General features: G+C 39.1%; 1 protein-coding gene across 7 annotated transcripts in view; it reads left to right on the top strand.

Annotated features, from left to right (window-relative positions):
- The window catches only part of CSPP1 (centrosome and spindle pole associated protein 1), a 178,089-nt gene that overhangs the window by 127,825 nt on the left and 35,736 nt on the right, over positions 1-14,528 (top strand). For all 7 annotated transcript variants that reach the window (XM_074944276.1, XM_074944277.1, XM_074944275.1 and 4 more), the window contains one exon: positions 9,731-9,777. In XM_074944276.1, coding sequence (XP_074800377.1) covers positions 9,731-9,777 — 47 coding nt within the window. The remainder of the gene's footprint in view (positions 1-9,730; positions 9,778-14,528) is intronic.

Below are 14,528 nucleotides of genomic sequence, written 5' to 3'. Positions count from 1 at the left end.
TCCCCTTCTGGAAGATGAGCCTGACAGAAGTGGTTGAAGATGGTCTTCAATCATTAGCAGATTAGTTCTGCAAGGCAGCAATACTTCCACGCTCATCACAGATAGTTTTGGAAACCAAGAATTATGTAGACTGAAGTTAGTATAGCTATTAATGTGTCTCTGACTTTTGAACAAGAAATATGCTGAGGATTAGTAAAGACAAAGTTCTGCTATTTTCAGTCTCAAAACCAGCCATTGTCATAGAAGCCCCATGTCCAATGTAGCAACTTACATAGCCTTACACTGCAGGTCCCCTTTTGGAGTATTGAAGACAGTGGGGCAGGTCCTCAGGTGGTGTTAATTGTCATAACTCCATTGAAATTCAATGGAGGATTTGTCTCTGTTTCTTGTTAGGAAAATTAACTTTTTCATCTTCATTCATTTTCTGTATGCAATAATACAAAACGTCTTTGAACCAGTCCTCTGCCATTTCACTACTTCGGGTCTGATCTTCAAAGCCATCAGTGGGTTAGGATGCAGCTTCATAAGTGATCACTTCTCCATTCCATGATGCCCTAAAACAGTTGACCTTCTCTGTAAAAATGCACTTGACACAGCACATGAGAACTGAAGTTTTAGCTGTGGAATGAGCTTTCAGGGTCTGATACTTTCAGGCTATGTTGCAAAATCCTCCTCAGCATAACTTGGTTAATTGGGAAAAAGGAAGAAGAGAGATATAGACAAAAACAAAAGAGATCCTGATCAGACCTTCCTCTAATAGAGAAGGGAGAAGAGCAAAAGATCTATGAAGTCACTAGAAGCTTTACTGTATAGATCTAATTGACTTGGGAAGCACTTAAATACTACACTGAAGGGCACTATAGAATGCCCTAAGATCCCTAGATACAAAAAGCAAGAAAGACTAAATTAGTATAGGCTTTATTTCCTGCGTGGTGGTAGTTTTGAGGCTACAGCCTTCATGAAAGGGGGAAGAAGACCCTACTGGAAAACAAGTAGTAATCTCACAAATTCTGCATCTACACCAAATCTCCACTCACTTGAAATGCCAGAATGAATGCTGCCTGCAGTAGATTGGATACAGGTCATCATAATATAATAATCACTCTTTGTTGCATACTTGGATTCAGTGACATCATCTGAATGTCCTCTCTCTTTCGTACGTATTTTAATTAGAAATGAATGTCAATAATGTTAAATATCAGTAATGTTAAGAAAAAAATGTCCATTCAGGTGAATGGGGCAGTTCTCACCTCTGCCAGAGCTGTTGTTTCAGGATCTCTGAAGACTTAGGAAGACATAATGGCATTTGCTTCGCAATTTTGGAGGTTATTTTTGCCACCATAAAAGCTAGAGACTTTTTGTTGTAAAGAATGCTCAGATTCTGGAGTGCAAGACGCATTATCACAGATAAAAGAAAAGGAGTACTTGTGGCACCTTAGAGACTAACCAATTTATTTGAGCATAAGCTTTCGTGAGCTATAGCTCACTTCATCAGATGCATTCAGTGGAAAATATAGTGGAGAGATTTATGTACACAGAGAACATGAAACAGTGGGTGCTACCATACACACTTCTGCTCCACGGGAGGTTTCTGTCTTCCCTGAGCTCGCCTTAGGACATAGTGTAACCAGAGTGATCAGGTAAGGTGACAGGTTTCAGAGTAACAGCCGTGTTAGTCTGTATTCGCAAAAAGAAAAGGAGTACTTGTGGCACCTTAGAGACTAACCAATTTATTTGAGCATAAGCTTTCGTGAGCTACAGCTCACTTCATCGGATGCATACTGTGGAAACTGCAGAAGACATTATATACACAGAGACCATGAAACAATACCTCCTCCCACCCCACTCTCCTGCTGCTAATAGCTTATCTAAAGTGATCACTCTCCTTACAATGTGTATGATAATCAAGTTGGGCCATTTCCAGCACAAATCCAGGTTTTCTCACCCCCCCCCTCCAAAAACCACACACACAAACTCACTCTCCTGCTGGTAATAGCTCATCCAAAGTGACCACTCTCCCTACAATGTGCATGATAATCAAGGTGGGCCATTTCCAGCACAAATCCAGGTTTTCTCACCCCCCCCCTCCAAAAACCACACACACAAACTCACTCTCCTGCTGGTAATAGCTCATCCAAAGTGACCACTCTCCCTACAATGTGCATGATAATCAAGGTGGGCCATTTCCAGCACAAATCCAGGTCCGTCCCCCACCCCCACCCCCACCCCCCACACAAACTCACTCTCCTGCTGGCAATAGCTCATCCAAACTGATCACTCTCCTTACAATGTGTATGATGATCAAGGTGGGCCATTTCCAGCATAAATCCAAGTTTAACCAGAACGTCTGGGGGGGGGGGGGTAGGAAAAAACAAGGGGAAATAGGCTACCTTGCATAATGACTTAGCCACTCCCAGTCTCTATTTAAGCCTAAATTAATAGTATCCAATTTGAAAATGAATTCCAATTCAGCAGTTTCTTGCTGGAGTCTGGATTTGAAGTTTTTTTGTTGTAAGATAGCGACCTTCATGTCTGTAATTGCGTGACCAGAGAGATTGAAGTGTTCTCCGACTGGTTTATGAATGTTATAATTCTTGACATCTGATTTGTGTCCATTTATTCTTTTATGTAGAGACTGTCCAGTTTGGCCAATGTACGTGGCAGAAGGGCATTGCTGGCACATATCACATTGGTGTATGTGCAGGTGAACGAGCCTATGATAGTGTGGCTGATGTGATCAGGCCCTATGATGGTGTCCCCTGAATAGATATGCGGACAGAGTTGGCAACAGCTTTGTTGCAAGGATAGGTTCCCTAACCCAGGAGCCTATCCTTGCAACAAAGCCCATTGCCAACTGTGTCCACGTAGCTATTCAGGGGACACCATCATAGGGCCTGATCACATCAGCCACACTATCATAGGCTCGTTCACCTGCACATCTACCAATGTGATATGTGCCAGCAATGCCCTTCTGCCACGTACATTGGCCAAACTGGACAGTCTCTACGTAAAAGAATAAATGGACACAAATCAGACGTCAGGAATTAATAACATTCAAAAACCAGTCGGAGAACACTTCAGTCTCTTTGGTCACTCGATTACAGACCTAAAAGTGGCAATTCTTCAACAAGAAAACTTCAAAAACAGACTCCAATGAGAGACTGCTGAATTGGAATTAATTTGCAAACTGGATACAATTTTAACTTAGGCTTGAATAAAGACTGGGAGTGGATGTGTCATTACACAAAGTAAAACTATTTCCCCATGTTTATTCCCTCTCCACCCCCCACTGTTCCTCAGAGGTTCTTGTCAACTGCTGGAAATGGCACACCTTGATTATCACTACAAAAGGTTTTTTCACCCCCGCTCTCCTGCTGATAATAGCTCACCTTACCTGATCACTCTGGTTACAGTGTGTATGGTAACACCCATTGTTTCATGTTCTCTGTGTATATAAATCTCCCCACTGTATTTTCCACTGAATGCATCCGATGAAGTGAGCTGTAGCTCACGAAAGCTTATGCTCAAATAAATTGGTTAGTCTCTAAGGTGCCACAAGTACTCCTTTTCTTTTTGCGGATACAGACTAACACAGCTGCTACTCTGAAACCTATCACAGATAAGTAACAGCTTGCCTATCTGCCCAGACTTGTCCAGCTCAGCTCCTGGGCAGAAGCCCTTCTCATAAAAATTGCAGTTTGGGAGTTTCTTGCTGAACTAGAGCTCCACTTGCTGAGAGTTTGGAATAAATGCTAGTAAAGGCTTTAGTATTCCTGCCACTTGTAGCTTTTGTGGGGAAAAACAGTACTTTTGCAACTGTCATGGGAGAACTGGATAGTATCTTATTCTGCAAGTCATCCCAATATGACTAAGGGTGACTGAATTGATCCCAAAGGACAAAAGTTGTGTGTTTATTGCATGATGAGCTAAAAATATGTTATGCATTAAGGAGGATGATGATGAAGAATATTTCTTGGGTTTGTTGTTTCTGTGACAGGCTTTTCTGCTGTTCATGTATACTATAACTGTTATATACAGTATATAAAAAAACAAATGTATATAAAATACACTTATTGTCTTAAATTGTGACCTTCTTGGGGCAGGGACCTTTTGAACTGTCATATTTTCCCAATCAGATTAAGTTTCTGATTGATAGGCCACATTGCTTTTGAGAAGGCTTTGATTTATGTGGAGGAGTCTGCTTTGCTTGCTATGAAAGTCAATTTTGACTCATTCCATTAATTTGAGTACAGATTGCCAATTTCATCTCTTGCCAATTCTGAATGGATGATGTAGTTTTAGATAACATTAATCTGAACAAAGCCAGATGTTCCCTTTTCAAGGGCAGTTTAGATTGGCAGACAAGTATCTGAACCCTGAGCACAATTGTGGGAAATCTTTTTATTGTTAAGCTGCTTCATGGTCCTTGTAGAGGGCACTCTCCCCAGCCCACCAATTCTTTGTCCTCCTTTGTCTTGTGACTTTCATTGTCCATCTTCTGTTTTACACTTACTTATAGTCTGTTACTGTCACTTCCTACTCTGTAGTTCTGGGCAAGAGAAATATGTGTTGTTTGCCTTTTCTCTGTTAATTTTCCTGTTCACCTTCCTCAGAGTCAAATTTAACTCCTTTTTCTCCAATGAAAATGGATCAGACACTTTTCTTGTTGTTTCAGAGTAGCAGCCGTGTTAGTCTGTATTCGCAAAAAGAAAAGGAGTACTTGTGGCACCTTAGAGACTAACCCCCCACTGTTCCTCAGATGTTCTTATTAACTGCTGGAAATGGCCCATCTTGATTATCACTACAAAAGGTCCCCTCCCCCCCCGCTCTCCTGCTGGTAATAGCTCATCTTAAGTTATCACTCTCCTTACAGTGTGTATGATAACACCCATTTTTTCATGTTCTGTGTGTATATAAATCTCACTGTATTTTCCACTGAATGCATCCGATGAAGTGAGCTGTAGCTCATGAAAGCTTATGCTCAAATAAATTGGTTAGTCTCTAAGGTGCCACAAGTTCTCCTTTTCTTTTTTCTTGTCTCATTCAAGGGAAAAAGAAATGAGTGATATGTTTTTTTTACAATATGAAAATTACACTGCTGTTGGCTCTAGAGGCAAAGACCAACCTATTTTCACAGTAATTATAGAGATTCTGCTAACGTTGCTGGGGGAGCAACAGATAAAAAAAAATTATGTGGACTATGATGCAACTCTTCTTTACATATACATTTATTACTGTATTTTCCCCAGGTTTTTAAATAAGAGAAACATTTTAAATGTTAGCGGCATCAAAACTTTAGAAACTAACAAGTTTTTAAACATATGACAGAAGTAGTTTCAAATGCTACACTTGCCCCTGACTCCTGCCAATTTTTGTCATTTTGCAATCTCTTTCCTATTTTTAATTGTTTTCCTTTCCCTTCTTGCTGTGTGAGAGAGTCGTACAAACAGGAGAGCTGAGTGAATCGTGGATTTTCAGTTTCAAGGCACAAATTGAAAAAATCAGACACGCACACACACACACATATGTTTTGGTCAATTTGAAAGAATTTTTTTTGTTTCAGTTGGGCTGTTTTGGGTGTTTAGATTGACCAATTTTGAAAGCAAAACACTGTTTCCAATCAAAGCCGAAATGTAACAGATGAACTGTTTCAACTTTTTCTAAATATTTTTTCCAACCTGAAACTAAATTGTCAAATTCAGCATGAATTTAGCTAACAGTTTTGGGGCCTGAAAAATGCATTTTTTGATGGAAAAGTATTTGTTAAAAAAATTGGCTGGTTCTAGTGGGAGAGAGAGACTCTCTAGGGCAATAATGAAACTGAGTATACCCAAGGTGCTTGGAAATGTAAGAAGTAAATAAGTTGAAGAATAGAGAAAAATATTTTCTCTAAGCTCTTTCAGTTATAGGCCTTGTCTACACAATATTTTTAACCCTAGGTAGAATTTATTCGGAGAGAAGATTTTTTTTTTTTTTAAATTGATGTCAAACTAGGTGTCCCTAAAGAGACAGATTTTCCCTCTTGTATTGATACATACAGAATGAAGGCATTATTGTCTAATGATTAGAGCATGGGACGGGGAGTTGAGTTTTGTGTCCCGCTCTGTTAGGTGTAGAGCACTTTACAAGTGTATATTTAAGGAAGCAAGCTGGCTCACTAGGAGGAGAGGTCTTTGTTTGTGACTTTTTATACTTAAAGTCTCATTCTTTTTAAAGTTTAACCTTAAGTTACAATTTCCTGGCTTTCTAATATTTGAGATGTTAATAGTACAACCTTTTTTTTTTTTTTTTTTTTTAACATTTTTTCCCATTCATTTAACAGTGTTTTGTGAACATTAACTCCAACTTACCCAAGTGTTTTGTCTACGAATTCCTTTATAACTCCTAAATTCCATTTGGCTATTTTATATAGTAGCTATTCAGATTAGATAGATTTTAAAGTCCTGAAATTTAAGTTTAATCCTAATGACTAATAGAATATTCAATATGGCTATCCTTTAAGATCCTACATCTTTTTTTAATTCACCAATTTATTTAAGATAAGTAAAACATATTTATTTCATTTATGAAGAGTGGGGCAAGAAAACAAAAATACTACTAATATAAAAGTGGAAATCATCTTTATCATAACAGAATGATACACTCATCTGAGTCCTCTGCCACATCGTGGAAGGTTAACTTTCTATTTGAATGCTAATTCAGGGTGTGGAATTAGCTTAGAGATGCACTCCTTTGCTTGAGCTATATGATTAGCATATTTTAATTTAATTTTTATATTTTATTTGCACTTGTTAATGGGAATGCTGCAGACAATGATTTTAATGAAAAGATTTGTGTAAGAGGTAGGTTTAGGGCTTTAAACATCATCCTTATTATTATGTATATTATAGTAGTGCCCAGAGGAGCCCAGGTCAAAATCAGAACCTCTTTGTGCTAGGTGGTATATAGACCCAGAGATAGACAAGGTTCCTGTCCCAGAAACTTGTCTGTGAGAAGACAAACAATACAGCAAGAGCAGGGTAGAGGAAGAATACTAAATATTTACAATTTCTGTATATCTAAATATACTGTTCTTCCTTGAGTGCCATTTCCTATGTGTATTCCACACGTGGGTACTCATGCGCAACATTCTCTTGAGTCTGGAAATTCTTCAAAGCAATGTCTTTTGGCCTGCACATGTTCTGTAGCTCTCCTCGTGCTCCTAATCAAGAGTGTAAGAGGCAGTGAGATTGTTTCTGAGTTCCATATCAATCAAACAAAATTTGAAAAAACCTGAATTTTTTCTGAGACCCCACTCTCGCTCTGAAGACAAGAGACTTAACTCCATCAGTGTTCAGCATGCCCTGGCATTCTACCTGCAAAGAACCAAATCCATTAGGAAATCACCAAGACTTCTTATCGCCGTAGCAGAGAGAGGTCGTGGGCAAGCCATATCCTCCCAGAGGATTTCTGAGTGGGTTTCCGGATGCATCTTAGAGTGCTACAAGATAGCAAAACTTCCTCCCCCTGAGGGTATCGGAGCTCACTCCATGAGAGCAAAAGCTGCCTTCACTGCATCACTGATGTCCCACTGCAGGTCATTTGCAGGGTGGCCACTTGGAGTTCTATCCACATGGTCACAACACACTACACTCAAATTCATGCCTTGGCTGCGGATGTATCAGTGGGATCAGCAGTATTGCAGGCATCTTTGCTACTGGGTTCCTCACATCCACCTCAAGTCAGAACACTCTTTCCAATCACCCACGTGAGGAATACACATAGCAGCCAGCACTCGAAGAAGTAGTGGAGGTTACTTGCGATAACTGGAGATTCTTCAAGATGTGTGGTCCCTATCTGTATTCCACTACTCACTCTCTGTCCCCTCTGCTTCGGCTCCTAATGGATTTGCAGTAAGAAGGGGAACTGGAGAGGCATCCACCCACACTGCCTCTTATACCCTCAGTTGGGACCACGAGAAGAGCTACTGCACATATGTGGGCCAACAGACACTGCTTTGAAGAATTTCCAACCTTGGTGTGCATGCATTCCTGTGTGTGGAATACAGATAGGGACCACACATCTGAAAGAGCCTTCAGTTACAATTAAGTAACTTCCTGTTATATGAATGTTTTGGGGTTCTGTTTTTGTTTTTTAATTTTATAAATATCAACTTTTCCAACTGTCCTCAGCTTAGCCATCATGTTTCCTGAATAATTGTAGGCATCATGGTTACAAGTGATTTTTGAGAAGAGATTTGTAGGCGGGAGAGGTGTGTAGCCTTACAGATAAGTTCAGGGATGGTGTGCCATGTATTGTAACTTGAAAATAGTTAATAGGTTAATTTAATTTCTTTTGAACACCTGATATTGTCACAAGTTTCCATATGAAATTTAAAGCCACCAAACATAACTTTATAGAGAAGAACTTTGCCATGGAAATGAGTTACTCCATGGCACCCATACAGCAAATAATACAGTTTTAAATAATGTTCTGCAGCAGGTTCTGTACTTATGGGCCTGTACTAAATTCCAAATTTTTGAGCTTATAAGCAAAAATATACCATATTATCGAAAACAAGCTGGCTAAGTAAAAAGTGAATTTATTATTTTATGAAAATTATTTTAAATGGTGTATTCTCTCAGTGCTACTGTAACTGCATTAAATGAAGACAGTATGCAGTTCTTGTAGTAAGAAACAGTACTTCTTACCAGCTACGTGATTAGTTGTTGTTTATTATATGTATTACAGTAATACCAAGAGGTCCCAACCAAGATCACTGCCCCTCTGTCAGGTGATGGACAAACGTGGTGAAAGCCATTCCCTACTCTAAAGAACTTACTGTTTAAATAGACAAGTCAGGCAAAGGTTGGGAGGGATAACAGAGACCTGGAGAGGTGAAGTGACTTGCCTAAGATCAGAGAGCAGGTTTCTTGGTTCTGGTTCAGTTGCCCTATCCTCTAAACCAAGCTGCCTCCCCAAAGGTTAGTTACTTTCCGTATTGTCCATTTTGATGCTCTGTAATAGGAAGGGCACATTGATTGTTACTACCAGGGTTGTCAGAATCTGCTCTGAGGAACCCAGTGTAAATTTGCTCTTCAGTTACCAAATAAAGATTTCTGCAGCAGAAAGTAGGTGTGTTTCCAGAAGTTGATGCAATATAACTTTTAATGTCAATATCATCAGAGTAACCTTGAATACATTTAAAGATCTTGTTAGTAAAAAAAAACCTGGTTAGTCTGGACATTCCTATAATAATCCATATAGTGTATTTAAATTCAATAGGTGTCTTGCACAAAGCCAAGAAATAACCAAGTTGGTATTAATTTGTTTTGCCACTTAGAAATATAGTTCTGATATGCAAATATATTACATTTTGTTCTTCATTTGGAGAAACTTTGAATACAAACTTGGGGGAATGTTGAGTATTTGTAACACTATCAGATTTCCTTCAACAACAGTTTGAGTATTTACATTAGATCCATCTAGTTACCCTTAAATTAATATTAAGACAGCTAAAGCAAATTTTGCATCAAAATATTCCCAGTTTAGTTATTAATACAGTGAATATGACTGTAAAGATAAGACTTTAATAAGGAGTGATTCATTGTGATGTCCATATTTGTGTAACAATTGTGATGTCCATATTTGTGTAACAATATTCTGCTAAAATGTTTAAATATGTTCTTGAATAATCAGTGTTTATGTCCATTACTTTTTTTTCCTCCCTGGGCTGTGATGGCTACTATAGACTATGATGATTCTGGTCCTGACTTTAACCCACGAATCATGGGACTGGTAAGAGGAAACTGAGCTCCCCTTCTCTCCTCTCCCCAATATGCTGTTTTTATTTTGTTCAAATGTGCAGAGTGTTGTGGCTTGTACTTATGTTAATTTTGGACTGAGTGTACATTAGAATACTGTTGAAATAGAAAACTAAATTTAACTAAGCTTGCCATCTGTCTGGTTAACTGGCAAGCTGGAGGAATAACAAATAGGATACTTTATTCAGGTCTCTTTGCTGAGGCAGGAAATAAGCGCCATGGCTATATATCTTCATGTAGACATATTGCTGGATTCTTCACTGCCTTGCACCCTGTATAGTCACGTACATCTGTGCAAAGTTAGGAGTAGAATGCTGTACCTAGTTATGCTAGTACCTAGAATGCTGTAAGTTAGTGGAGAATGCTAATTTGGTAGAACTTTACACAGTTATATATGATTAAACAAGGTGCAAGGCAGTAAAAAACAGGCACTGTTTCCAACAAGATATACAGGAGCTATAGAGCTTATTTCCTGGCTCAGTGAAAAGAACTGAATAAAGTGCTATCAAATTATAATTCTCCACTAATTCACACTGGCCACAACAGGTGCAATGAAGAGTCAGGCACTTAGAATGTCACGTAAACTATTACTCTGAGATCATTGCATTGCCTCATGATGCACAGCTAACAGAGCAGGGATATGTTCAGCATAATGTTAGTGAACTTTGGTTGTAAATAGCTTCTTGAAATTCTCCTTTGGAGGGTTGATTTGCACTAAATTTTCAGTTTCCCATTGTCTCTTTGCTCTTTGATGAACTCAAAATTGATAGACGTTATATTGATTCTCAACACAGAGAAATCCCTTTACAAAACCAATTCTGTAATAAATTGTTGCAGCCATGTTGTTACTTTAAAGGTTGAACTTGTAATAATGTAGTAAGGATAGCATAATAACAAATACTAAGCTATGTTACAGTTGCATAGAAGTACATTTTTTGAAATCTGTAATATCAAGCACTTGATGTCACAGGGGATTAGTAAAGGTTTTTGAATCTTTCCTGTTTAGATCACTACTTTGAATACAGTCCAAAAGTCACGAGGATATTCAGTATCTTATGTGAAGTAAATTGCCAGTCTGGGTTTAGTTCCTAATGAACGTGGGTCCATGTTACACAAAGCACAGTCACAATTGACACCCATGTAGACAGTTTTAGTAGAGAGGATTGTTGTGGAAAGCGGCTCAAGTATGACTTGTTAGGGAAAGTCTCAGATATCTTTAATCTTTGTATTTTTGCTAATAGAACAGGACTGAAGCACATTTGAGAGCACTGCACTGTTTTGTAGGTATAAAGAAGACTGTAAATTTCCAGTACTGTGCAGTGTTGTTCTAGCCATGTCAGTCCGAGGATATTAGGGAGGCAAGGTGAGTGAAGTAATATCTTTTATTGGACCAACTTTTGTTGGTGAGAGAGACAGGCTTTCAAGCTACACAGAGCTCTTCTTCACATCTGGGAAAGGTACTGAGAGGGTATCACAGCTAAATACAAGATCAAATAGATAGTTTAGCATAAGTAGTTAGCATATATTCTAAGGGGCAATTCAAGGTGAAGTGGCCCATTAACAATCCTGTACTCATAGGACAAAAAGGGGTGTTAGTAGGGTACAGATTGTTGTAATAAGCTGTAAATCCAGTGTCTTTATTAAGACAATGATTTGTAGTGTCTAACAAAGTTAAGAATTTAAGCTCCCAGGCTTATCTTTTGAAAGCGTTGTGCAGGTTTCCAGTGCAGTAACAACTGCAAGGTGAAACCAGGAAATCACTGTTCTCTAGAATGAACTCGCACAGGAAAATGACAAAAGACAAAAAACACCTGTGGGTGAACACTTTTCACAAAGCGATCACTCTATATCTGACTAGTGAGTCCTCATCCTCAAAACAAACCTGGACAACGCTTTCAAAAGACAGCCTGGGAGCTTAATTTCATAACTTTGCTAGATGCTACAAATCTTGGTTTTAGACCAGGTCTACACTACATGCTTATATCGGTATAATTACTTCGCTCAGGGGGGTGATAAATCCACACCCCTGAGTGATATAGTTATACCGACCTAAACCCTGTTGTAGATAGCTTCTGCTGTCAACATAGCTACTGCCTCTCAGGGAGGTGCATTAACTATGCCAACAGGAGAAGCTCTCCCATCGGTGTAGGAACGTCTTAACTTAAATGCTATAATGGCACAGCTGCACCGATGTAGTGTTTTAAGCGTAGACCTGTCCTTAATAAAAACACTGGATTTATTGCTTATTACAACAATCTGTAACTCATGAACGCCCCTTTTTGTCCTATGACTAAAGCTATGTTAAGGAGCCACTTCACCTTGAGTGCTCCCTTAGAATATGTGTTAACTATATAAGGATTCTCAAACTGGGGGTCATGACCCCTCGGGGATCTCGAGGTTGTTACTGGGGTTGTGAGCTCTCAGCCTCCACCCTCAAGCCCCGCTTTGCCTCCAGCATTTATAATAGTGTTTAATATAAAAAATGTGTTTTTAATTTATAAGGGGGGGTTGCACTCAAAGGCTTGCTGTGTGAAAGGGGTCACCAATATAAAAGTTTGAGAACCAAGCTGTTTGTTCAATCTGCTGTTTAGCTGTGACACTCAGTACCTTTCCCAGACCAGAAGAAGAACTATAAGAATAAAAGAACAGCCATACTGGGGCAGACCAAAGGTCCATCTAGCCCAGTATCCTGTCTTCCAACAGTGGCCCATGCCAGGTGCCCCAGAGGGAATGAACAGAACAGGTAATCATCAAGTGATCCATCCCCTGTCGCCCATTCCCAGCTTCTGGCAAACAGAGGGGCTAGGGATACCATCCCTCCCAATCCTGGCTAATAGCCACTGATGGACCTATCCTCCATGAATTTATCTAGTTCTTTTTTCAACCCTGTTATAGCCTTGGCCTTCACAACATCCTGTGGCAAGGAGTTCCACAGGTTGACTGAATGTTATGTGAAAAAATACTTCCTTTTTTGTTTGTTTTAAACCTGCTGCCTATTAATTTCATTTGGTGACCCCTAGTTCCTGTGTTATGAGAAGGAGTAAATAATACTTCCTTATTTACTTTCTCCACACTAATCATGATTTTATAGAATTCTATCATATCCCCACTCAGTCGTCTTTTTTCCAAGCTGAAAAGTCCCAGTCTTATTAATCTCTCCTCGTATGGCAGCTGTTCAATGTCCCTAATAATTTTTGATGCCCTTTTCTGAACCTTTTCCAATTCCAATATATCTTTTTTGAAATGGGGCAACCACGTCTGCACACAGTATTCAAGATGTAGGCGTTCCATGGATTTATAGAGGCAATATGATATTTTCTGTCTTATTATCTATCCCTTTCTTAATGATTCCCAACATTCTGTTCCCTTTTTTGACTGCTGCTGCAAATTGAGTGGAACATTGAGTTTTCAGAGAACTATCCACAATGATTCCAAGATCTCTTTCTTGAGTGGTAACAGCTAATTTAGATGCTATCATTTTATATGTATAGTTGGGATTATGTTTTCCAGTGTACATTACTTTGCATTTATCAACATTGAATTTCATCTGCCATTTTGTTGCCCAGTCACCCTGTTTTGAGAGATCCTTTTGTAGCTCTTTCCAGTCTGCCTGGGACTTAACTACCTTGAGTAGTTCTGTATCATTTACAAATTTTTCCACCTCATTGTTACCTCTTTTTCCAGAGCATTTATGAATATGTTGAACCGTACTGGCCCCAGTACAGAACCCTGGGCGACACCACTATTTACCTCTCTCCCTTCTGAAAACTGACCATTTATTCCTACCCTTCATTTCCTATCTTTTAACTAGTTACTAATCCATGAGAGTATCTTCCCTCTTATCCCATGACTGCTGATTTTGCTTAAGAGCCTTTGGTGAGGGACCTTGTTGAAGGCTTTCTGAAAATCTAAGTACACTATATCCACTGGATCCCCCTTGTCCTTATGCTCGTTGACCTCCTCAAAAAATTCTAGAAGATTGGTGAGGCATGATTTCCCTTTATAAAAACCATGTTGACTAGTCTCCAACAAATTATGTTCATCTATGTGTCTGAAAATTTTGTTCTTTACTATAGTTTCAACCAGTTTGCCTGGTACTGAGGTCAGGCTTACCGGCCTGTAATTGCCAGGATTACCTCTGAAGCTCTTTTTAAAAATTGGCGTCACATTAGCTATCCTCCAGTCATTTGGTACAGAAGCTGATTTAAATGTAGGTTACAGATGACAGTTAGTAGTCCTGCAATTTCACATTTGAGTTCCTTCAGAACTCTTGGGTGAATACCATCTGGTGCTGGTGACTTAGTACTGTTTAGTTTATCAGTTTGTTCCAGAACCTCTTCTAATGACACTTCAATCTGGGACAGTTCCTCAGATTTGTCATCTAAAAAGAATGGCTCAGGTTTCGGAATCTCCCTCACATTCTCAACCGTGAAGACTGATGCAAGGAATTCCTTTAGTTTCTCTGCAATGCCCTTATCTTCCTTGAGTGCTGCTTTAGCATCTTGATCGTCCAGTGGCCCCTCTGGTTTAGCAGGCTTTCTGCTTCTGATGTACTTAAACAAAATTTTGCTATTACTTTTTGAGTCTTTGGCTAGCTGTTCTTCAAATTCTTTTTTTGGCCTTCCTAATTATATTTTTACACTTCATTTGCCAGAGTTTATGCTCCTTTCTATTTTCCTCATTAGGATTTAACTTTCACTTTTTAAAGGATGCCTTTTTGCCTCT

This window comes from Natator depressus, chromosome 2 (genome assembly GCF_965152275.1).
Source record: "Natator depressus isolate rNatDep1 chromosome 2, rNatDep2.hap1, whole genome shotgun sequence".
NCBI lineage: Eukaryota > Metazoa > Chordata > Testudines > Cheloniidae > Natator > Natator depressus.
The sequence above is the reverse complement of the archived record's forward strand: the minus strand, read 5'-3'. Positions and strand labels throughout refer to the sequence as shown.